This window comes from Coturnix japonica, chromosome 27 (genome assembly GCF_054131305.1).
Source record: "Coturnix japonica strain WE chromosome 27, WE-NBRP24, whole genome shotgun sequence".
Lineage (NCBI taxonomy): Eukaryota > Metazoa > Chordata > Aves > Galliformes > Phasianidae > Coturnix > Coturnix japonica.
The window spans coordinates 69,715-93,434 of NC_140689.1; the positions used below are offsets into that span (position 1 = coordinate 69,715).

The window sequence follows — 23,720 nt, forward strand, 5'->3', positions numbered from 1 at the left end:
CAATGGGAACACAAAGTTTAGCAGCAATTAATGGAGTGAAACTTGAAAAGTAACTAACAACATCCGACTTAGGTTTAATGAAATCAAATGCCCTTCCACTATCAGGGAACTGAAATCAAGTTGGGTGCTGAGGAGTTGGATGCTGTGCTCAGACTGTGCCTATAGAAATGCAGGATGGGCTCCACTGCAGTTTAAATGGCACCATTTTGTTGAAATACTGAAAATAACCCCACCTTGTTTAAAAGCATTATCTGCAGATTGTGGTGGCAGAGAATAACACTGATAACAGGAGGAAGGGGGAATAAAAGGCGAAAGGTTGTTTAAAATCCTGACATCAGCTTTTTATATATATATATATATTTATTTTTTTTTCTAATGATTTGTATTCCATTGCTCCAGAGGCTGAAAAAGTCTCTATGGAGACCTTCCAGGAGCATTACCTTCACCTTTATAGGCTATGATGCTGTCACAAATCTCCTTGAAGATCTGTGCCAGGCGGGCAGCACGAGCCACTTCAATGTTCTCTTCAGCTGCAGCCAAACGCCGCGTCCGGACCGAGCGGGCGGTCTGAAGGGCTGAGAACTGGGTCATGAAAACATCTGAAAGGGCAGAAAGGAATTACAGCTACAGAATTCCACTAAAAACCCAAGTGCAGTGTTATTCTTCAACACAGCAAGTCATTACTCAGACCTGGGACAGGGAGAACTGGTCAGGAGTGCATAAAGAAAGGTGACACAATCAGCTTTTATGTATTAAAACAAACTCTTCCAGGAAATAGTAATACAAGATAAATAGAGCTGGACCTTTCACGCTGCTTGCAGTCATTGTGCCATGATAAAACAGTGCCTAGAAACATCATCTTCTGCATGAGAACTGACTAAAAGATACGTGAATAATTGGTTGTGTCTGTTCTATTTGTCTTTAAGCTCAGCAAAACCACACATTCCTAATATTTACAGCATATTTTAAATAAGGGATGGCTCATTTACTCTCTTCTCCCACCCAGATCCTCTTTTCCTTGCATGCTATTTAATACAGATCTCTTCCAGAAAGAGCACAGTGAACCCTTCCGTTCTCAGCATCCTTATTTTTCTGTCTTGCCTGAAGTCCTTCCTACCAGAACTGAAGGTTTATCACAGATCATAGTACATTGCTTTGGGAAATGAGCCTGTGGGTTCATTCCATCCTAAGGATATCCCAGGTTTCTTTTTTCCCTTTCTAGTGCCATCATCCAGATGGTTATCAAAGTATTTGATGTTGCTGGAGCAAACACAGTGCATCATTAAATCCACTCCACACACTCACTTCTCAGCTCCTCATGTACTTTACAGAGCGGAACAAATTCTATGCAGCAGTAAAAACTCTCTTCTTTTTGGGTTCTTAGAGGAAAAGAGCAGCAATGTGAGGACTCTGTGCTGGCCTTACCAGATTTGATGTTGCCATCATCCCGACAGATTCCATTCCAGCGACTGTATAACGACGCCGTGTGGATGTTATCACTGACTTGCTTCACTTCCTCTTGCTTTTGTCGAATCTTTTCCCAGTTTCGTACCAGAAACACGTGGTGTTTTAACACAAAATTCCTACACATATAAAAATAATTCAAGGATCAAAAATCAACACTATTACGTGGCCAAAAAGACAGACATGCAGAGGTAATGTTCTCATGTCTGCGGTGAGGAATCCCACCCCTACTTGTTGCTTAAGGCTTCCTACTGCCCTGTCCTATAGAAAATATCGGTTCAACACTTGCACAACTCTCAGTTCCTGAGCAAAAACCACCACTGAAGCCTGTGCTCACCTTTCTCTGTTAGACATGGGTTTCATTTGGAGCTGTGGTGTCAGCCTGGTTGGTGTGTTCACACTTTCGCTGGGCTCCTCTGGCATGTGGCCCCTCTGGAAAACAGATCACTCTGATAGACAGGAAAAACTGGGCCAAGAACTGCACAAAGCAGGAAAAAAGCAGTTCCTTTTGGACAGAAAACACACTATTTCTTTATTACAACGCTACAAACTGATTTCTTGTAATCTTTTACCCATGCAAGATGCTGCCTTTACTACTTACTCTCTTTTTCAGTTTGTGCTTAGACTTCCTCTTCTCCTTCGACCTCCCCGTCCTCCTGTGGCTGCTCACGGGTTGGTTGTTTTTGTTTGGAAGTCCATTCACTCGCTGACTTTTACCCCCAATTATCCCTCTGCATTTCTCAAACCCACACTTGCAGAGTTGCTTTGGAATAAAGAAAAAAAAAAGAGTAATTGTTTTAAATGGAACTCAAAGCACTTCAGATCCTCTCTCAGTATTATAAAGAATGCAGCACAAGGTTTTGTTCCTCAGCCTTCGCTTTGCTGGCACTGAGAGCTTTCTCAAGGTTCTGCATTGTGCTCCTCACCTGCTTTTCAACATTAAATGAGTGGAAGTTGTAGTCGTACGTCAGCTCAGTACCAGCAGGCATGTCTTTAAGTGCATACAATCCAATCCGGTAAACACCATTAACAGACCTGCAGGAAAAAAAAAACACATATGTATAATAAAAGACTCCTAATAACCAAAATAAATGTGCCTTTGTCCATACAGAACTGCTGGAGACAGGAAACAATGCTTGTGCCATGCTCAGGAGTACCCTTGTCCTTCGTTTGCTTTATTCTCATTGCTCTCTTTGACAGCAAACTTGGAAAGCCAAATCCAAAGGAAAGCTGTGCTACGAGAGCAGGAACCTGAGCTTCAAACAGAGACATTACAAACTGCATCAGCTGCTGTGCAGCATCTCTTATCAGCTATCAGGGTCCAGGCCCTCACCACCAATACAGCTTTCACTGAATGCTGTATCTCATCTCACAACATGCCCTGAAATTTACTGCCTCCCCAACTCTCTCTTTATTGTGTGTGTTGGATTTTAATATTTTAAACTCCATTACTATTGCTTCCAACTGCTACAATTAACTGAGACCTAAAAGCTTCCCAGCTACTTTCCATCTGCAACGTGAGCGTGACAATATACATTTTTTACACTGTTGAACCAAATTCCCCTATTTTTTACACCAGATTCCCTTCGATTCCCTGTTTATCTCTGTCTTAGCCACCAGCATCTCAGTCTCCCAGTAAACACAACAACATTTTTCTTACCATTTCTGCATCTCACAGTTGGGATTACAGCTGTGGTTGATAAAACGAGCCTCGTTGCCCATACGGTAACTATCGATCACCATTCCACTGTCTAAATTCAGGCAGTAATGATCACTGTGGTTATGGTATTGTTCAATCATCCGGTTCCTACGAAGCAACATAGGAAAGTTATTTGTGATCCTCCCTCCCCCCCCTCTTTGCTGCAAAGCAAACAGGGAGTAACACAGTGACAGTGTATTCCAGAATTCAGGGAGGGTTTTGAAGGAAAAGCAGTTGTGATTTCTGCATGTTATAGAATGGCACACCCAGAGATGGAGGAGAATCATTCTAATATCTGTCAATGCTACTGACAGAGAAAATGCAGGCATACATTCCTTAGTGTGTGTATATATATGTGTATGTACAACAATCAGATCCTCCCTTCCCCTGCCTGCAATGGGACACAGCGTCCATGCAATACAGCTGAGCAAGAGCGGGCAAAGATTCAGCTGTGCCAACAGATCTGCATGGCAAGATCCTGTTTGCATCTGATGGAGCTCTCTGAGCAGCAAGGATGTCTCCTCATGGTAAATCCTGCTATGCTACATTGTTAACAAGGCTGTGATTTCTTTCTTTAATTAGTTATTAATGTTCCCACTCGCTCTTTTCTTTTCACACCTCTCTGCAATATCTGCTTTCTCTTCCTGTCCTGTTCTGACCCCGTGATTCTGTTCTGCACAGTTCAGATCCTGCACAGCACTCGTATCAGATTCACATTCATTCACAGCGCTGGCACTGACAGAGCAGATGGGGCAGACATTGCATTCCACAGAATAACCACTCCTCTCTATCTGACCATGAAAAAGATGGTTGAGCAGAAAAGCTGAATTCTAAGCCTTCCTTCTGGTGGCAGTGACCTGAAAAGCATTTCTTCTTCTGTATTCTCCCATTCATTTCTAAGGATTTCCCAACAGTGACAATGAATGCTGAAGTCATTGAGCTTTCCACACAAGCAGCAAGTAAATATTTCTACCTGAATTCTTGCTCACTAACAACTTCTCCCAGGTACTCGATGATGAACTGTCCTGCTTTCAGGGGCTCCTTGGTGCGAATACCCCATCCTTTCTCCTCAGCCCGGAACCTCTCCAAGCACTGCACCCATTCATGCCTCTGGATCCGTTGGTTACAACACTGCTCACCACAAGGGCAGGTGTTTGGTGAACACTCAGCAAAGATCATCCTAAAATTCAAAATGAAGAAGCGTAAGGAAGGCAAACAGTGTGTTATCTACATGAACTGATACACAGCACAGTGGGTCAGCCCCCTCCTGACCTGTTAAGGCAATCCTCCATGCAGCCCTTCCCGTTCTCATCATCTGGTTTCTTGCAGTTGCAGGTAGTGGCTTCGTAGCCAGAAAGAGGTTTGACATCCACGTAGACATCTGGAGGGGAAGGGAAGAAACAAGGAGATGGGGATTCCTCATAGGGGAATACAACAACCATTCACTTATAGAGCTCTCAGTACAAGAAGGGAAGAAACAAGGAGACGGGGATTCCTCGCAGGGAAACACAACAACCATTCACCTACAGAGCTCTCAGTACAGTTACACAGAGTGAGAACAGGAGGAAGCTCCTCAGGTGGGATGGAAAACGTGACAGAATTCCAGTTGCACATTTAAGTAGCAATAAGATTTCACTTACTGGAGCGGATTTTTTTATAAAGTGGAACGTCCGGCTTTTTATACAGCTAGAAAAGAAAGAGAGAAACAAATAAGACATTGTATAACCACACTTGATATTCAATGGAACTGAGGATGTGATGGCCTGTCTGTATGTAAAGGTTTGTAATCATTGCTGTATCACATTCTGGACATACAAGGCTGCTCTGTGTGGCTGTCGATACCTGAGGTAGCTACAGGAAATGTCAAGGAAACAGATTGCATTTATTATCTGTTTCTTATTGATTAGATAAAAGGGGCAGATGTACCTCAGTTTCAATATAGAGCCAGGAAGCGTCCCCAGCTGAAACGTCAGCAGCTCTTGGGACTTTTAAGACCATAATGTGGTGTTTTAAAGGGGATTGAAGAAGCAGCAGCCACATGGGGATGTGCTTTGCTCACTGACACACTGATGTTCCACATCTCAGAGCACTGCTCTGCTGCACGGCTGGGGACAGATGCACCTCCCAGCACTCAGTGCTGTTAAATCACTCGGTGGAAACTTCTCAGGGGGAAAAAAATATATATATAAATATATAAAATAATCCTATTTTTAGGTTTGCCCGTATTAAAAGCACTTGAAAAAAGAATGAGACCGTTCAACACTTTCTCTTCTTTCCTCAGCATGAAAAATTTCGGCTTGCAAAGTGAAAAATAAATTCCACTCTGCTGGGAGAGCTCCAAGAAAAATAAGGCCCGAAATGTCTCCGTGCTGTTGGCAGAACATCTGAATTCTCCCGAGGCGTGTCTAAAACAAGATCAGTGCAGAAAGCAGGCAGGCTACCAAAATAAAAGCCTGTAGCTCAATTAGCGGCTTCTCTGGCAGAAACCTATAGGGTTTGCTGTTTTGCAAGAGATGGAATAATGGAAACTATTCACATGAAACACGTAAATAAATCCTTTCTTCGTCACCCAGTGGCAGCAAGAAGAATATTCAGCAATACACGGAATATATAAACACGGCTTTCATGCAGGAATTTTGCTATTTTCTTTCCAACCATAATCTTGGCAAGCAGTAACTTTTTATCTCGTACCTGATTGTGTTTCCACTGCCAGAGGATGTCGTAAGGCAGCTGGAAGTCGATTCTCTTTTGTCTGAGATACTTTCCTGAAACAAAAAGGTTTGTAAGTTGCACACACTCATATGCACGGATCCCCCCAGGGGCACCAGGATTGCTCCCAGGCACATGGCCAACATTCTGATAGGGCCTCTCAGTGTCTGCAAGGCAGCAGAACAGCAGACTCTTCCGAGAAGGTTTTACGTATCGGTGACAAGCACAGGAAGGAGCCCACCATCTTGTGATCCTTTGCATTCTGCTCTGTTTTCAAAGCAAGGTCTGAAGTAATACAGAAAGCAGGCAGGCTGTATGAAGGAGCTGCATCCTGCTCAATCACACAACATTAAGGGTGTCCTTAAGCTCTACCTGTTACAATTAAGCTCTTGAGAGCTGTGCTGCAGGTGCTCATCCAGAAGGAGACACTGAATGTGAGTTACAGGACTGAAAACAACAGGCAGAACCCAGCAGCTCTGTGCCGTGCTGCACAGCAGTTACCAGTGTGCAGAAATCCCCATCAAAGGAAACACCCTCCCCACAACGTCTCTGTGTACACAAGCGAGACGATTTAGCACAGAGACCAAATATACACACAAGAATTCTGCACGCATGATTCACACGAGGTGGTAAATCACAATACTGTGGCTCAGGGAAACCAAATCAGTTTTGGAAACAGTTTCCAGGCCTGTTCGTACAGCCTTCACCAAGTGAACAAATTCAGACTTGACAAAGACATTCCTGACTGCTTCAGAAACGACTTCAAGAGGATCTGTATTTTCAGCAGTGATTGGAACTCTCTTTAGACAGGAGTCACTGCTGTCACTGTAAACCTTGATTTATTCTTCAACTCACTGTCACCCCAATCTCTTTGCAAAAGAAGGAAACTGACTCGTTAAATGCTTCATTTATGTAAGGCCTGAGGCTTGACACAAAGTGCTGGGTAACTTCTAGCTAAGATTTAAACGTTCTCTTATCATTTGGTTGGAGCATTGCTGTCACAGAGCAGCAGTGAGAGGAGTGACTGGAGACGAGGTGACAGATCCTCCTCTGATCTTCCCAGGTTCTCTAAATCCTCCCTCAGTAATCCGTGGCTTCATGTCAATTCACACGCATACCCTCCCCACTGGAAAGCAGAAAGGGTGATGTTTTCTCTACAATGCACTCCTAAATTACTTATTTTCAAAGCTTTATTCATCCATAACAGGTTCCAGGAAAGAGCTAAATCTGCTGGGAATTTGCTTTCACTTCTATGACCTCACCGGGCAAAACAAAAGGTTCTTTCAAATGCCCTGGCAAAGTGCCTGCAGAGTGTGCTGTGTCCTTCCAGCCCTCCCCAAGCAGCCACCAGCACAGCCCTAAACCTGTAACTCTGCTCTGTAGCGCACTAGTCTCCAGCTACCCAACACAGAGCAATTAAAGCAGGCTTATCTTTATGGCAGAAGCTTGTTTGTGTCTGCTAGCACAAACAAACTTGAGGTCACGGCCTTGTGAAAAGAGAGCAGGATTGCTGCAAACCAAACCTGAGCATCCTGACAGATGGTTCAGTCCTGCAATACAGTTATACGACCTAATTCAAGAAAGAACTGAAAAAGGTCACGTACTTGAGAATCCCAATTAACACCTTCAGCTCTGGAACCTATTTCTGAAAGGTTTATGCTTTACTGATTCATACAGACATTGTTCATTTAATGTTTATCTTTTTCATTCTTCCTCATATTCTTATTTAAAGACAGCCATCACTAAGTGCCATAAGCGCAAGGGGGGGTATATAACTGCTTGCTTAGCATTTGAGATTTAAGAAACTGGACTAATTGGACTGTTTATGAGGGTGGATAGTGATAGGACAAGGAGGAATGGGCTTAAACTGAGACAGGGGAGGTTTGGGTTGGATCTTAGGAGGAAGTTTGTCATGCAGAGGGTGGTGATGCACTGGAACAGGTTGCCCAAGGAGGCTGTGGATGCCCCATCCCTGCAGCCATTCAAGGCCAGGCTGGATGTGGCTCTGGGCAGCCTGGGCTGCTGGTTGGTGACCCTGCACACAGCAGGGGGTTGAAACCAGATGATCTTTGTGGCTCTATTCAACCCAGCCCGTTCCATGATTCTACTATAATCACCTCTGGCTGTTCTACTGCAATATTAGTTTGAGAAGGAGACTGTCATAGCACTTTCAGGCTGAAGCACTACAGCACTTAAAGCACACTTAAAGCCAGGCTGACCTTGGAAAATAAAACATAAGAACAAAGCAAAAACAGCACAAAAGAAACCTCTGGAATCAAACTCTTGTCTGCTGAAAAACACAGAAGGATGAGTGTGACCTCTGTTAATACCTGAATGATATTATTACCTTAACCATGTGATAAAATAAAAGGGAGAGAGACAAAAAGTCCACGCAGAGTACCTCAGTGTCACCTGAGAGCGATGTTTGTTTCCTAACAATTAAAACATGTGAAGTACCCACCGACATGAATAGGGGCTGGAAACAATCCATGCTCGTGCTCTCCAGGAGTGTATTCCAGCTTCTCTTTCTTCAGCTGGATGAGGCGACTCTTCGGACTGTGGGTAAAAAACACACAAAAAATGGATCATCTGTTTCAAGCAGGCAAATATCTGAAACATCAGGCAGCAGAATGATAAAAGGAATGGCCAAAAGAAGTCATTTCCAGGTTGTCTGCCAAAGAGGTTTTGCCCACATGGGCAGACACACGGTGATGGGAAAGTTTATTATGAAAAAGAAATGGGAATATTTAGGCAAAATGCATCCCAAAATGATCATCTTTGTTTGGTAAGGTACAAAGGGATTGTATCTACAGATTAAGAGAGGTTAAGAAATTAGGACCCCATTTACTGACAGTAAACATTCACTCCATTTGCTTTGGCTCCTTCACCCACCAGGAAAAAAACTTGTTCATCTGGAGAGGATAAAAAGAGAACCCACAACTCTGCCCCTTCCAAGTTGTGCTGCTCTGAATCACAGAGGCTTGCAAGGAAAGTGACTTTGTGGTCACTGCTTACAAGACCTGGAAAACAAGTTCTTATCAAGAGGAAATGGAAAAGCATTGTGAAGAGGCAAAGAATGAACCTCTGTTTCCAAGAGGTAAGCAAACCCTGAAACCAGAGGCAAATAGAGAAGGAAAAACGTGCAGTAGGAAGGGAGTGACTAAATGCCAACCTAAAGAGCCCCTTTCACACCTATATATGTTGACACCATGTAAAGAAAATCACCAGAAAATTAAGTTGCCAGCTAATTCCCTAAAAATATACAATATTTGTTGATTTATTATTTCATTTCTTCGGCAAAGTGGACTTTGTACTCCTCTAGCAAAGCCACTGCTGGGTAAACAGATAATGACTGCAGAACACCATCTTTGTTCCTAAACCTGCAGCTCTGTGCAACCACACGTGGAGCTTCTCCTCAGCAAAAGGTGCAATTCCTGCAGTGGGAGCTGAGGACTCTGGATAATTCACGTGGATGTTCATGTGTACCTGCAGACATGGTCAGAAAAGGACATTTGGAGATAGAGGTAAAGCTGAGGCTGACTTCTGAAATCACTCCTTTCATTCTAATCTTATTTCACTCTCATCTGCAATTACGAAGTTCGAGCTGCAGTCACTGTGCTTGAATAAAAGGCAAATGATTTCTACCTTTTAATGTGTCAGACCATAAGAGAATTCTTGACTTTCAATACAATGCTTCAAACAGCTGCAGGAAGGTCTAACTACAAACAGAAATGGGCTGCTTCTCAGAGATGGGACAAGTCCACCTCCCATTGCACACAGGTGAGATACTGCTCCTGAAAGCTCAGAGAAAGCAAAAGAAACAAGCACACCTGCCAGGGCCATGAGCAGGCCATGCATCTGGAATTCTTTCCTAAAAAAAGCTATCATCTTTCAGTCCATAAAAATAGAAAGCAAATAGGCCCTTGTATGCAGACACTGCACTCAGTGCCTGAACGCTCAGGCTCTGCCAGCACTTTTACTGCCATGATCGTTACTGTCAAATGAACGTCTTACATCCTTCAAGGTCGATCCTCAGAGACACCTTCAGACACTGCTGGAGGCTGCTTTCTGATGAAGGTTATGTTTTAAATCTTCACCGAGTCAGATTCTGCTAATTAGCACGCATGGTATTTTTCACATGCTTTAATGAAGTTGATGGTTTTTGCTTCAGCTGTTTATTAACCAGCTCTTTCTGGCTTTATTTGAGAGGAAACTGTTTCCACCAGAACATCAGACAGTAACATTGCACTGCTCTTACTTACTCTGCTGTTTTGTACACGTCAGAGTAGAGCCCAGCCTTCTGGTACTTCTTCTTTGGGGGTCGGGGGGCTTTCTTCTCACGCTGGGGAAGAGAAGGCAAAGGCTGCTGCTGCTGCTGCTGCTGCTGCTGCTGCTGCTGCTGCTGTTGGGGGTTCTCAGGCTCAGGTGGTTTCCCAAGGGCATCCTGAGGACTGGGTGGTTCAGGTGGTGCCTCAGAAAAACTGGAAGAAAAAAGGAAAGGTGATCTTACTAGATTTATATTTCTTACCACAAACATTTCCTTACCATATTTCATTATGGACAGCAGCACAAAACCCTCTAGGTTACGGAATTACTGGATGTCTCTGCTATTTAACAACGCAATTCAATAACCACGAGCAAGCAGTGGTTAAACATAACCATAAGAAACACAGGATCTTTATACAATGATATCATTCCTCCTAACGTTTAGCCCTTGGAGCCTCACTGAAGTAATTTAGAAGGTGGTTTGTACTATTTGCTTTTGTACTCTAAAAATAGCAGGTGGCCAACATTCATTTAACTTCCAGGAGAGTCAAGCAATGCATTCTTGGAGCGTGCAGCTCCAGCAACATTATGCTTCAGCATTTGGTTCTGAAACAAAAATGGGTTGTTATTTTTTTTAGTACTATTCACAAACCTCACGGAGGAATTTGGAGCAGTTTGATCTCTTTGTTTTGAGGGATTTCTGGTGTTTCTCAACCAGCGACTGCACCCTTCAGACAGGTGCATACCGTACCTCCTACTCACTGTTTTGCTTTTCCTCTTTTGCTGCGTATCAATTGATCTCACCTGACATTCAGTGCTGCTTGTAACTGTTTCTCAAGCATAAAAGTCACACACTTAAGATTCCCACGGCGTTGCAGCTCTCACAGTTCCTCATTCAGCGCATGACGTAAGAACTATTAAGAACTATCTTGGCTAAAGCACCTCATCAGTTTTCCTGCTCCAAACCCACTCAGTGCATTCTTCACCAAGATGATGATGTTTCACTCAAGACACAAAAACAAGCTTTACATTACCTGTGATTTTATCCCATTTAGGGGGATAAGTAGTAGCTTAGAAAGACCCCATGCGTTCTGAAAACCAACAGTGAACTCCTCAGTGAAAACAAATGTAACGAGCAGAGCTTGGAGAGCAGGATTCTTTGATGGGTTAAAACACTTTAAACATCAACAGTGGTGAAAATGAAGGCACACAGTTCTAAGGGAATTACCTCTTACTGCTCTCCTGTTCATCTTCTGGTAGAGGCTTTTGTCTTTTCCTGGCCTGTTCCTCTGAAAGCCACCTCTTCCTCTTCCATCCTTTTTGGTGATCTGGATTCAAGTTTACGCTTTGCACCACAGCTTCAATCACATCAGTGATGGTATCAGGTCCAAGGTGTAAAGGACTGCTGCTTTCTTCCCTCTTATCTAACTCCTGACTGACCAGCCGAGCTGCCTGGAAGGCCTGCATGGACACAACAGCCTGCATTGGGTATTTCCTGGGCCTACCTGGCCTGCGCTTCACAAAGTTATTCCCTGTCCGTGACTGCCTTTGCAGCTTTTTGGCTTTCAGAATTTTATTGACGTGGTCAAGATTTTTTTTTGTTGCCAAGATCTTGTTATAATTGCACATTTTTCTAGCTTGTCGCTGCATGGCTTCGACCACACTTCTCTTGAGATGATGTGGGGAATAGCTGTTTGGTAATCTGTCTGACAGAAGCGAGATGCTGTCGCTGCAGGAGCTGCTTGGGATGGCTGGAGCGACGAGGTTGTCCTGTTTCCCCAGACTTCTCTCCCTGTTGTGGTTTCGAGCAGGACTAGATGATGGTGGAACGGATACATTTGCAATGACTGCTTCTATGCTTTTGTCCAAAGCAGCCTGGCCTTCGTGCTGTGCCATGCGCTGCAATAAGCTGTCCACAGGATCATCAGCAGCCGTCAGCCTTGTCCCCCGTGTCGGTACTCCTATCACTGAAACACATCAGAGAAACAATCAAAGTTTGAAGTAAAATCCAACACCGTGATGACTGAATTGATAGCAAGAAAGGTGGGGTCGGGTACAGGTAAGCCAAAATACCTGGACAAAGAGAAAGGCAAGTTCACACAGGAAGTCAAATGAGATCTCACTTTTAGATCTACTTCAACTAGTGGGTCGTGGGCTGTGGACTGAAAAGCACGTACTAGGGTTACTCTTAAAGAGAAGACAACAGAATAGTTTTGTAAAAGGGTTTCTATCTTTTGGCAAGAAGGACATCGTGCATTAGCAGTCAAAGATGCAGCACAGACAATGTACAGTATTTTCTAGTCCAAGTCTGTTATGGAGAGACGCATTCCTCATCAGTTTTCCAAAGTAATGAATTTGCAAGTGCAAATGAAAATATTATTCTGAGAGTGCAAACAACTTGAAGGAGGAAGAATCAGCATATCCGCTCCTAAAGCCCTTCTATGAACAACTTTCTTCCTACAGGGCTCAAAAAAGAAACAGCAGCATGTTCGTGCAGTCTCTGCTGCAAACATAAACACTTGGAAACCTAACAGCCTGAGCGACTCAACACACTGGAAGGACTTTCAGCTTTCAGTTTTAGATGGAGGAGTGAAGACAAGCTTCCCTGTTTTCCTCTGGTCTTTAAACACACGCTGGGGCAGAGCTGAAGGTTCCCCACAGAAACACCATCTGCTCAGCACTGGGAGCTCAGGGAGCAGCTGCACTGCCCGTGATAACTGAACAACACGGCACATTTGGACACACGGCCCAGGGGCTGCCCATCAACCAGTGCTTCTGTTGGGAAAATGATTCCAAAGGATCAAGACATCTGAACTCTGATCCCCAACAGCTGCAGCATTGCTTGTATACTACTGGATGGCAAGGAAGCAGCTCTCTATGCCAAATGCACTCCAGATCTGCAGGAGATGTGACAAGGACTGCACTCTTCCAGCAGCAGCATCAGTTCAATGTCTTTGAAGCTGACAAACTCACAACTCAGCTTTGTTCTTTGCTCTCCCACCCAAGAAATGCCTGAACTTTTGACACCTGCCTATGTACAGGCTTAAACTGCTTGCAGTTGGCCCTTTCCAACAAGCAACTGAAAGTTAACAAGACACAGATACTTCACTCTGGGTGGATTTCCTCAGCATACGCTGAAGGGTGGTAAATGTTTGTTTAAAGGGAGGAGGAAATAGCAGTTTTGCCACATTCTTTACATATGGAAATTGTAACAAAGTAGTTCTGTTAGTACATATCCTAGGGATGTTTACTACAAAGTTGCAATCAACTTTTACTGTCTAAGAATGTTGGAACCCTCACAGAAGGTTTTTTTTTCCAGCTGGCGTTCTATAAATGCCTTTCTTGCCTCATCTTCTGGGCCCCACAGAGGGATTGATTCACCCAATTCATTGATTAACTGCAGTGCCACAAGAACTGCTAGCAATTAAAGACCCAAGCTACATGAAGACTAATTTAACACGGTGAGGAACCCAACTCCATTCCACCACATCTACTCTGCTGCTGCTTCTCTACATGCCAGCTCCATTTCCCCTGTTCTACAACCCAATTTGAAGCATTTTAATCCAAGTTACAAGTGGAAAAAGTCAGCATCTCCACAAAAATCCTGCTGCTGTCAAGTTCTCATAGCAACGTTGTCTTTGCCTGTAGTGCTAGAGGCTTTAGCATTGCAGTGATCTCCAAAACGAGATGAGCAAATATTACTTGCCTGTAGAAGATGTGCTCTCAGATGTTGATCTCTTTCTGGAAGGGCTGCAATTTGTGCTCTCTGACTGCCTCTGGGAAGGTTTGTCCTGTGTTGGCAGAGCGCCTGAAAAGCAGATCAGGGAAGACAAAAGCACACAAAAAAAAATCACTTCAGTCTGGCAGTGCCAGTAAAACACAATGCAGATGCTCAATATTCAAACTAACTGTATATATATATATATATATATATATATATATATATATATATATATGTATATATTTTAGCATTAAGAACAATTCCTTGTGACAATGTCAGTAGTTGCAGAAGGATCCCCACCATCACAACAGAATTTCTCACAGTGGCAATGGCACACATGGGACAGTAAAGCAATGCATGAGGAAGAGAACCTTAGTATCTGGGGAGTAGCTTTAAAGTAAGAAAAAACCAACACCAACACAAACAAAACACCCCGACACATCCCTGCTTTCAAATGAACTCCTCTCCCATTTCATCTTCATGGAACAGCTGAGGTTGGAAAGCACTTCAGAGGATCCCAGACAGCCACCATGTCAAATTTCCAACGTGTTCACAGGGACTCCAAAACCTTCCTAGGCAATTCAAACCAGAGTTCAATCCCCTAACGATTGAACATTTTTTCCCTTCTAGATGGCCAGAACTTCCTGTGTTTGACTTAATGCCCACTGCCCCTTTTCCTCTCACCAGGCAGCGCTGGATTCGGTTCCCTTTCCTTTACTCCCTGCCATCAGGTCTATGCAACACTGATAAGATCTCCCCTGAGCTTTCTCTTCCACAGGCTGAGCAGTCCCATCTCTGTTTGTATGATGGAATTCCCAAGTCCTTAGTCACCTCTGTGGCTTGTCACTGCACTCCCTACAGTCTAACTATGCCTTTCTTGTACTGAGAATCCCAGAACTTTCACGATTATCATTACCCTGTGGTGTAACACCTAAGAAATGTTTGACTGAGAGACAAAGTAAACAACACCACTGCCCAAATATTCTAACTTTCTGACAAAGCAGAAGCACCAGATTTAATTTTTCACTGGACATTATCCTGAGCTGCAAGTTCAATGTCTCTATGTGGAGAGTTCCCCACGTCCCTTCATGGCATAAAGCTGGTGGGCTCTGAGTGCGTTTCTATAGGGGCTGCTCTGACAACATGAAGCTAAGAAGGAAGTTGCAATGGAACTCTGCAGGGAGACCACATGCAGTTGCTTAATATTAGAAAGAACAATTGTCTTCTTATCCCTGGATCAATTTTTCTAGTGAGGAACTACAAGAGATATTGATTTCATAATGTGTAGATTAAAATAAATGCCCTGAGACCTCAGGAAAAAAAAAAAGGGGGAAAAGGGAAATAAAAGGCTTACTGCTTTAAGAACAAAGAGGTTATAATAAGTTTCAACTGGAAAAAAAAAAGACAAGTGAAAGGAATTTAAAGAGCTGCTTCATTACAGAGCAGCTTGTCACTGGGGTTTCTTACAGATGACCACACACAGAGGATTCCTCCCTCTCAGAGATGTAACTGCTCACCCCCCTCAGCAGGCAGGAGCCCTTCAGCCCCTGCGGGGACTCAGCTGCACAGCCAGCCAGGGCCTGGGGTGACAGAGGCTGAGCCCTGATGGAGTTCAGCATTAGGCCCAGGGTGTTGTGCTAGGCCTGGGGTCAGGCAGCACTAGGTCTGCAGTTAGGCAGACAACAGGCCCAAGGTCAGGCAACACTAAGCCCTGTTATACTGCCACATAGGCATGGGCTCAGGCAGTGTTAGGCTTGGGCTGCAGCACTAGGCTTGGGGTCAGGCAAGTGCTAGGCCCAGGCTGTGACACTAGGCCTGAGGTCAGGTAGGCACTAGGCCCAGGCTGTGACACCAGGCCTGGGCTGCAGCACTAGGCCTGGGGTCAGGTAGCCACTAGGCTCAGGCTGCAGCACTAGGCCCGGGGTCAGGCAGGAATTAGGCCCAGGCTGTGACACCAGGTCTGGGGTCAGGCAGTGCTAGGCCTGGGCTGCAGCACTAGGCCTAGGGTCAGGTAGGCACTAGGCCTGGGGTCAGGTAGGCACTAGGCCCAGGCTGCAGCGCTAGGCCTGGGGTCAGGTAGGCACTAGGCCCAGGCTGCAACGCTAGGCCCAGGGTCAGGCAGTGCTAGGCCTGGGCTCCAGCACTAGGCCTGGGGTCAGGTATGCACTAGGCCCAGGGTCAGGCAGTGCTAGGCCTGGGCTGCAGCACTAGGCCTGGGGTCAGGTAGGCACTAGGCCTGAGGTCATGTAGGTGCTAGGCCCAGGCTGCAGCACTAGGCCTGGGGTCAGGCAGGTGGTAGGCCTGGGGTCAGGTAGGCACTAGGCCCAGGCTGCAATGCTAGGCCTGGGGTCAGGCAGGCGTTAGGCCCAGGCTGTGACACTAGGCCTGGGGTCAGGTAGGCACTAGGCCCAGGCTGCAGCGCTAGGCCCGTGGTAAGGCAGGCGCTAGGCCCAGGTGGAGGTGCAGGCCCCGGCGGTGCTAGGCCCAGGCCTTGCCGCCAGGCGGCGCCGTTGCCCACGGCCCTGCCCCGCGCTGCCGTCCGCCGCTGCTCAGCCCTCGGGTCGGGCACAGCGTACAGCGCTGCTTCGTGACCTGAAATGGGCAAATCTGCAGCTAAAATAGGTAGCATTTTGAACACGGAGGCTCACAACCTCTGAGCTTTAGGCGCACATATCTTTTGTCATGCCTCAAACCTCTCAGTCAATAGGGTTTCAAACAGATAGGTCTCCACCAAACGGCTTCTTTAGGCTCCCCTTCACTCCAAGCACCATAAAACCGCCTTAAAATAAGCTCCCAACTGTTCAAAGCAATTCGTGTTGTGATGCTGTGGTGGCTCCCAGAAGCCCCATACAGCACTGCCCACAAGTGGCTGCTCTGCTGAAGCCCCACTTAAAGCAGCCTCATGACCCTCCTGTTTGCCCCTATGGACTGTGTGAAGTTACACACCTTGAAACACCTCTCTGAGCTGCATCTCCTGTTAGACACCACCATTCATCCACCCAGTCCCGTGTGCCAAAACACAGCATCGCAATTACAGTCCTGATCCAACCCGACAGTGTCAGACATCAGCTAAGACGACACAAAGTACCTGCCAAGGAAGGCAGCCGTGCAGGGTTTGTGTTCAGAACACTGTGGAAATGGAGGGTGTTTTCCACACAGGGTATTTCTGAGATAAATTACGATAAATATCCCCCCATTGTGGATCACAAAGGGCATTAAATTGCCTGCTGCTGCTCTCCCACTGCTTTCGTTAACAGCTCTTGCTCTGTGTTCCCTCCATCACGCACCTCAGCTGCATCCAGTTCAATAAACAAAAAAAAACTCAATCTCGATGCACCACATTTTCCCTTCATCTGCTCTATTTTCCACAGTACACAAAAATAGGACCCAAGTCTTTCGCAGTAATGGCCACAGAATCACAATTCAGCAGCACAGATTACAAACAAAGCCAGCTATGCAACTTGCCATTGATCTAAAGGGGAAAAAAAATAGAAGCTTTTTCTTCTAGATGCAGTCTAAGCTCTCCTATGTACAGCATGGAGACGATGCGGGCATCAGGAGCTCCTTGTGAATGAGCTGAATGCTGAGCTGGAAGCTGGTCTCACAACACAAACAGCTGGTTCCAATCACGAGAAATACACTTACTGAAAGTGATACGCTGCATCTGATGAACCAAATAAACACACCCTAAGAGGGAGAGTGATTCACAGGCTTTGCTAGCAGGTTTCAGCCTAAAACATCTCTAATTAGGCTGTTCCTCATAAAAACCCAAGTCAGATCATTCACTGTAATGGAATTCCTCAGGAAATTCCCAGAACTACACGAGCTACCACAACGATTCTCCTCCGAGCTGCGTGTAACCCTTTGGTGACTGAGCTCTTTGAGTTCTTCTCTCCCTCTCAGCAGATGTTACAGCCATCCTGCTTTCTTCTGACACCTCCCCCGACGTCGTTTTAGCGGCAGAGATGTAAAAATACTACAGTTCTGTCTTTCTCTTATCAGCACTGTATGCAGATGTACCTTACTTTCCTCATATTGGAGGGTAATACGAATGTAGGCGAGGCAGTAGGAGGCATCAGAATGGAAGTCTTACAAGCAAAGGATGAAGATGAATGCAAGGAACATGAGGAGGTAACATCCCTTACTGACAGTGAGCTGCTCCCCAAGTTCATGCTGTGAGCTATTAGTCACAAGCGGTTTGGGGCAGAGGATTTACATTTACAAGGGAGAACATAGGCAAGAATCAGAGTAAAGGAGGAGAAACGCTCAGCATTTCTTAGCACAGCAGAATGGAGGTCCTTGAACAGCAAATCCTCTGCTGGTGCCACTGCCATTTCCTGTGCTCAGTCTCAGTTGCATCTAGGGATGTATGTAAGATGAGCTTCCTAGCTACGAATAAAACAGTCATTACAATGTTTGGTCTTGGGCATTCCCAGGATCATTTTGCAGCTGTTTGGAGGTACTGCAAAAGGCCTCAAGGATCAAAGCCAAACTACAGGAAAAATTATCAGAACACCTAAAATCGAGTCATGAAAGAAATACGGAACATCTTCTTTAACGGAAAAGTTGCTCACAGTAGTAGTACCCATAGCTAGCCTAAAATCAATCCATCAAACTTCAAAACAAGCAGAAAGATGGTTTCTACAGTATCAAAAATGATCAGAAATCGTAAGGAAAAAGGAAAGACTTTTGAATGAGAAAACATCCCTAGAAAACTTTGTATGCTTCTACAACTAAGCAATGCAAATCTGGTGGGAAAAGGTACTTAGGCAGCCCTGTACACAGGAGACTTCCCATTAATCTGTGCCAGAAGCTGAGCAGAACAGTGCACTGACACAACAGAAATCCTCCATCAAAACAATGGTAGTCCTAAAATCCAACACAGAAAAAACTTCCACAAAGCCAAATCTATCGCTGCCTGCCTTCCCAATGCAAGCTGCTTTAGAGCTTACCGTAAGACTCATGTGGTGATACAATGAGAGCTCCCTTACCTGACAGTGGCTGCAGTGCCTTTTCAATAGAAGGCAATGGTTCCTTTCGGAGCGGTCGATTTAGCGAGCTGTCCTGTGCACTGAAGAGTCCGGGGCTGTCAGTTAGTTTTTTACGTCCATTGGTGCTGGTAGAGTTTGTGACTCTGCAGCTGCCTATTGCACTTGTGAAAAGATTTGTGTGTTCATCACTGCTGGCCGGCTCAGAGCTGGGAGTAAATCCCCCCAGGGACAGACCTGGGGAGCTGTCTGAGCAGTCTATCTGTAACGGAGTCTGCAACCCCAGTGCTAAGGAATTAGACTCCGAAGGCTCCCTCCGGACCCACTGTTCATCTCTGCTTAGCAATCCCTTTGAAGGCGACAGGTGGGGACAAGACATGTGACATCTGTGTTTCTCCTTATGTTTGTACCTCTCACCGACAGCCTCTTTCCCAAATCTGTAGCGCTTCAAGGACTCCAGGACTGTTCTTGAAGAGCTATTAGCCGTGATGGTGTCCATGGAAACCTGCTGCTGCTCGGATGTACGATGCTCTCTGTGTTTGTGGCGATGCCTGTGCTTGTGTTCCAGCATCCAGCCATAAGCCATCTCGGGTGGAACGCTGGGGTACGTGCTCATGGACAAGAGCGGAGTCCTACTTGTCGTGAGGAAAGCCTCCTGCCGTAAAAGTTTATGCTTTTTCTTGTGGTATTTGGTGGGATTGAGAAGCAAATGGCCTGTATGCATGTAGGAGGGTGGTGGCAGCGGGGTGGTGAAAGAAGGAGAAGGTGGTGGGGGATAAAGAGTCGGAGGGTACCTTCCGTAATAACCTAAGCCTATGGGAGCAGCTGTGAGGGGGGAAGGAGAGTAAGGCATGCCATAGGAGGGATAGAACCCGGTGCTGGAGAGAGGAAAGCTGAGGCTATGCATGAAAGGCATTTCTGCCATAGCCTCCCTCATTTTCGGAGGCCTGCCTCTCTTCTTCTTTAAATCAGGTTTCCTAATGTAGTGCAACGGATCTAAAGGAAAAGTAGGGTGAGTATAGAAACTATTGAAATTTATCCGGAAAATGGTAGGCAGGAGATCTCGGGGGATAAAATGGTGACTTCTGTGGGTTATTCTAATCTCGCTTAATCGACTGATTAACTCTTCCAATTCAGCCAGGAAATCCGGGTCCTGCCTACCTCGAAGCTGAGGATACTTCTTTTTCCTTTTCCGCTTCTGCCTCTTCATTTTGTCATAACTGAGGTAATCGTGACTCCGGCGCTTGCATTTGTGTTTATGCTTTTCTTTGAGATTACTTAAAACCGTGGAAGCTTCGGGTGCGATAAGGGAAACGTGATCAAACGAATGCCTCTTCTTCTTCTGCCCACAAAACTTCTCGGCTCGATCTGAAGTGCTGTTGTTATCTGTTCCTATCCCGCTGTCGCTGGGTATGGTCTCATCGCTGTGAGATTCGCTCACGGGGGAAGGAGTGGCTTCTTTCAGCGATGTCAGCTCACTCAAGTGAGAAGGAGAGTTTGGCAACAACGTGGGTGGAGATAATCTCCTCCTTCCCTTAGCAGCTTTCTTCATTGCGAGTGTCTGAACAACGCTTCCTTGCCTGGAGTGGATGTGCAAGTACGGCACCGAGCTGGGCTCGATGAATCCCGCGTCGCTGCTGACGGGGCTCTGCCCCCCACTGACTGCAGAGGACTGGGAGCAAACAGGGGATGGGAGAATCTCGGAACTATTAGCTGCTGAAGGCAGCAAGTGGGGAAGTACTTGGCCAAATGATGTGCCGGGAGTTTGCTGGGAAGATTTCTCAAGAACTGTCAGACTGGCAGAATTACTAGTTAAAATACCGTTCAGGACAGCTTTGGGTTTCCTTCCCCTCCTTTTTCCTATGTAAATCGTTCCTTTCTTGCTGACGTTAATTTGCTGGCCTAATTTTGAACCGAAAGTGGCGGCAAGTGTCGACACCGTGTTGTGGAGCTTAGATTGCACTTTCCCTTTATTTGGTTCCACCGTACTCGAGAGAATCTGATTCAAAAGTTTCTTTCTCTTCAAAGTTTTCATTTTATTTATTTTCCGAATAATAGTTTTCATTAACTGCCCGTTGTTTCTCTTGGCAACTTTTCTGTCTGAGTCTCCTTCCAAATCACTCATGCTACAAATATTAGGTTTTTGGACATCTTCTGGTCCTCGGAGCTGGTCCTTTCTCTCAAAAAACTCCCCGCTCCGATGCTGATCGCTTTCAGATTCTATCTTGTTTGAGCTTTCTGTTCCAACAAAAGGTGCTACAGAAAGAATCGGTGGCTTCATTTTGATCGATGACCTCATCTGCCTTTTAGGCCTCCCCCTCTTTTTAGGAAAAGCTTGTCCCGATAAACTCTGCTTTAGGGAAGGAATTTCCACCTCGGGCTGCAAAATGGGAGGTTCTTGCTCTTCTTTTGACTGCACCGAAAAGACTTTTGACGCTGGGATCTTTAGAGTTCTTTTGGGGGGACCTTCAAGCTCGGGCATCTCCTTGGATTTAGGTCTTCCTCTTTTAGGTTTATACATGTCAGGTAAGAAATCATCCGACATACACAAACTTGAAGGTTGTTTGTGTGCACTGTAGAACTTTGGAGTCTGCTTATCAGACTCGGTTAGCAGTGCAAGAGACTGTCCACTACCCTCGTTCAGTTTTGGCAGCTGATGCTTAACAAATTCGTGCTCCACGAACGAAGACGACCCTATGTTTTTTAAGAATTTGGCCTGCTCCAAATTACTGTTGGATAGTGCACTGTATGAAATGTTTTTAAAAAGCTCTGACCTTTCTAGTTCCAGACCCTTCGGAGGCCGGCATGTGCTTCTCGACACCACTTTAGTCCATCGTGGCTTCCTTCCTTTCCTTTTCTTTAAAGGTTTGGATTGCTGACTAGTGCTCAGATTTTTTGCTCCTTGGCAGGATTTGTCTGATGCAGCTATTGCACCGATCTTTAGGAACTGCTTGCTACTAAACAAGCTTGTAAAACTCACTACTGAAGGGGTGACAGTAGCATGAATGCTCGTTTCAGCTGCCAAAATGGGTTTTTTCCCTAGAGAAGGGCTGGTTCTTGAAGGTTCTACATAAGTAGCTTTTGATTCACTCAGGTCTTTATCAGCACCTTTAAAATCGGTGCTCAGAGCATGGTTCAACGTTCTGTTTATATTTAGAAGCGTACTGTCAGGAGAAAACTGAGTTTTGCCAATCTGATCTGAAATACCTTCTAGGAGATCAGCCGTGGAGCTCAGATGCAGCGTGTTGGATGCTAACTGCGAAGATGCTGCTGAGAGGCTCCTGTTTAAGGTGGTAACAGACACTGTGGGTGAAGGCGATGGGAGATTTCCCTCTCCTACTGCACTAAATGGGGACTTGGCTGTGGATACATCCGAAGCACCTCCTGTCCTGAAGTCTGGTGAAGTGCAATAGACTGGAGGTTGTTTTTCATGCTTAGATGTTTCATAAACCCCTTTCTCACTGGCTGAGTAACCATCCTGTGGGACACAGATTCCTTCATTAAACATTTCTTTGCCTACGTCAGCAATTTCTTTCCGAATTGAAAATTTATCCAAGATACTTTCTTTGCTCTGCCTCACAATGTGCTTCTCAAATGTTTTGCTGCTAGTATTTTCTTTCAGTAAATCCGTAGCATCGTGGCTTTCGAGGTTTGAATTGCAAGGAAGCTTAAAGGGCTCTGAGGCAGGCATAAGGGAGTCTGCTTTCAGAGTTCCAGAGTCCTTGTTAACCAAACCCACCGGAGTGCTGATTCCTGTTGGCTTCTTTCCAGAGTCCTTGCTAACCAATCCCACCGGGCTGCTAATGCCTACTATCTTCCTCCCAGAGTCCTTGTTAACCGGTCCCACTGGGCTGCCAATCCCTGGTGTCTTCCTGCCGGAGTCTTTGTTAGTCAGAGCCGTGGCATTGCCAGTCCCTGGCATTTTCCTCCCAGTATCCTTGCTAACCAATCCTGCAGGACTACTTATTCCCAGCAACTTCTTCCCAGCATCCTTGTTAATCAGTCCAGCTGGAGCGCTGATCCCCGCTGGCTTCTTTGCGGACTCCTTATTAGTCAATCCGGTTGGAGTGCTGATACCTGGAAACTTCCTCCCAACATCTTTGTTAATTAATCCAACTGCAGAGCTGGTCATCGGCTGTTTCTTTCCGGAGTCCTTGCTAACTAACCCAGGTGGAGTGCTGATCCCTGCCAGCCTCTTTCCAGAGTCCTTGTTAACCAATCCTATTAACGGGCCGACCCCTTGTGGCTTCTTCCCAGAGTCTTTGCTAACCAATATGGCTGCGCTACCAATCCCTAATGGCTTCTTCCCTGAGTCCTTACTAACCAATCCGACAGCAATACCAGATCCTGGCAACTTCTTTACCAAATCTTTATTAACTATCCCGCTTGTAGGAATGGTTCCTGGCAGCTTCTTCCCAGAGTCTTTAACCAAACCAGACGCAGTTCCACTTCCAGGCTTCTTCTGCTTTGTTTTGGAAGACTTTGAAGGAGGACAAGTTGCAATAAGTTGAGCCAATTTCTCTGTTACAGTTGTTGCTCCATTAATCTGTGTTCTATCCTTTAAGTCAGAATTATGGCTACTGATAAGAGTCGGAGGAGATGACTTTATATAATCTGTCATTTCAGTGTGCAATGGGGAAACTTTCTTAGGTAAGGGATTTGTTTCTACTTGTATACCTTCTTCCACATGTAATTCAACTGTTGTAACTTCTCCAGCTTTCTTGTACGACTTTGAAGGGTCCTACAAGTTAATAAAAAGAGAAATTCTTTAGGAATAGAACACGAAGACCCACTACCTCAACAAATTCCATTAGGAACCCGTCAATAATTCTTCTTTCAAGGGACATTCTTTTCACACAGAGCACATCTTTGA

The 23,720-nt window shown here is 45.4% G+C and overlaps 1 protein-coding gene across 8 annotated transcripts in view; it reads right to left on the bottom strand.

Moving 5' to 3' along the window:
• The window catches only part of ASH1L (ASH1 like histone lysine methyltransferase), a 39,500-nt gene that overhangs the window by 7,569 nt on the left and 8,211 nt on the right, over nucleotides 1-23,720 (bottom strand). For 5 of the 8 annotated variants that reach the window (XR_014937487.1, XM_015884570.3, XM_085524560.1 and 2 more), the window contains 15 exons: nucleotides 18,851-23,588; nucleotides 13,845-13,946; nucleotides 11,367-12,105; nucleotides 10,135-10,353; nucleotides 8,334-8,428; nucleotides 5,855-5,928; nucleotides 4,804-4,849; nucleotides 4,436-4,544; nucleotides 4,137-4,343; nucleotides 3,125-3,271; nucleotides 2,391-2,499; nucleotides 2,066-2,227; nucleotides 1,802-1,896; nucleotides 1,426-1,583; nucleotides 441-599 (listed from right to left, as the gene is read on the bottom strand). Coding sequence is in view for 6 of the 8 variants with exons in the window: in XM_015884570.3 (XP_015740056.2) it covers nucleotides 441-599; nucleotides 1,426-1,583; nucleotides 1,802-1,896; nucleotides 2,066-2,227; nucleotides 2,391-2,499; nucleotides 3,125-3,271; nucleotides 4,137-4,343; nucleotides 4,436-4,544; nucleotides 4,804-4,849; nucleotides 5,855-5,928; nucleotides 8,334-8,428; nucleotides 10,135-10,353; nucleotides 11,367-12,105; nucleotides 13,845-13,946; nucleotides 18,851-23,588 (7,159 nt within the window). In the remaining 2 variants the exon portion in view is untranslated. Of the gene's footprint in view, nucleotides 1-440; nucleotides 600-1,425; nucleotides 1,584-1,801; nucleotides 1,897-2,065; nucleotides 2,228-2,390; nucleotides 2,500-3,124; nucleotides 3,272-4,136; nucleotides 4,344-4,435; nucleotides 4,545-4,803; nucleotides 4,850-5,854; nucleotides 5,929-8,333; nucleotides 8,429-10,134; nucleotides 10,354-11,366; nucleotides 12,106-12,211; nucleotides 12,301-13,844; nucleotides 13,947-18,850; nucleotides 23,589-23,720 lie in introns of those variants that run through there. The other 3 variants (XM_015884576.3, XM_015884574.3, XR_014937488.1) reach the window with 3 other exon arrangements.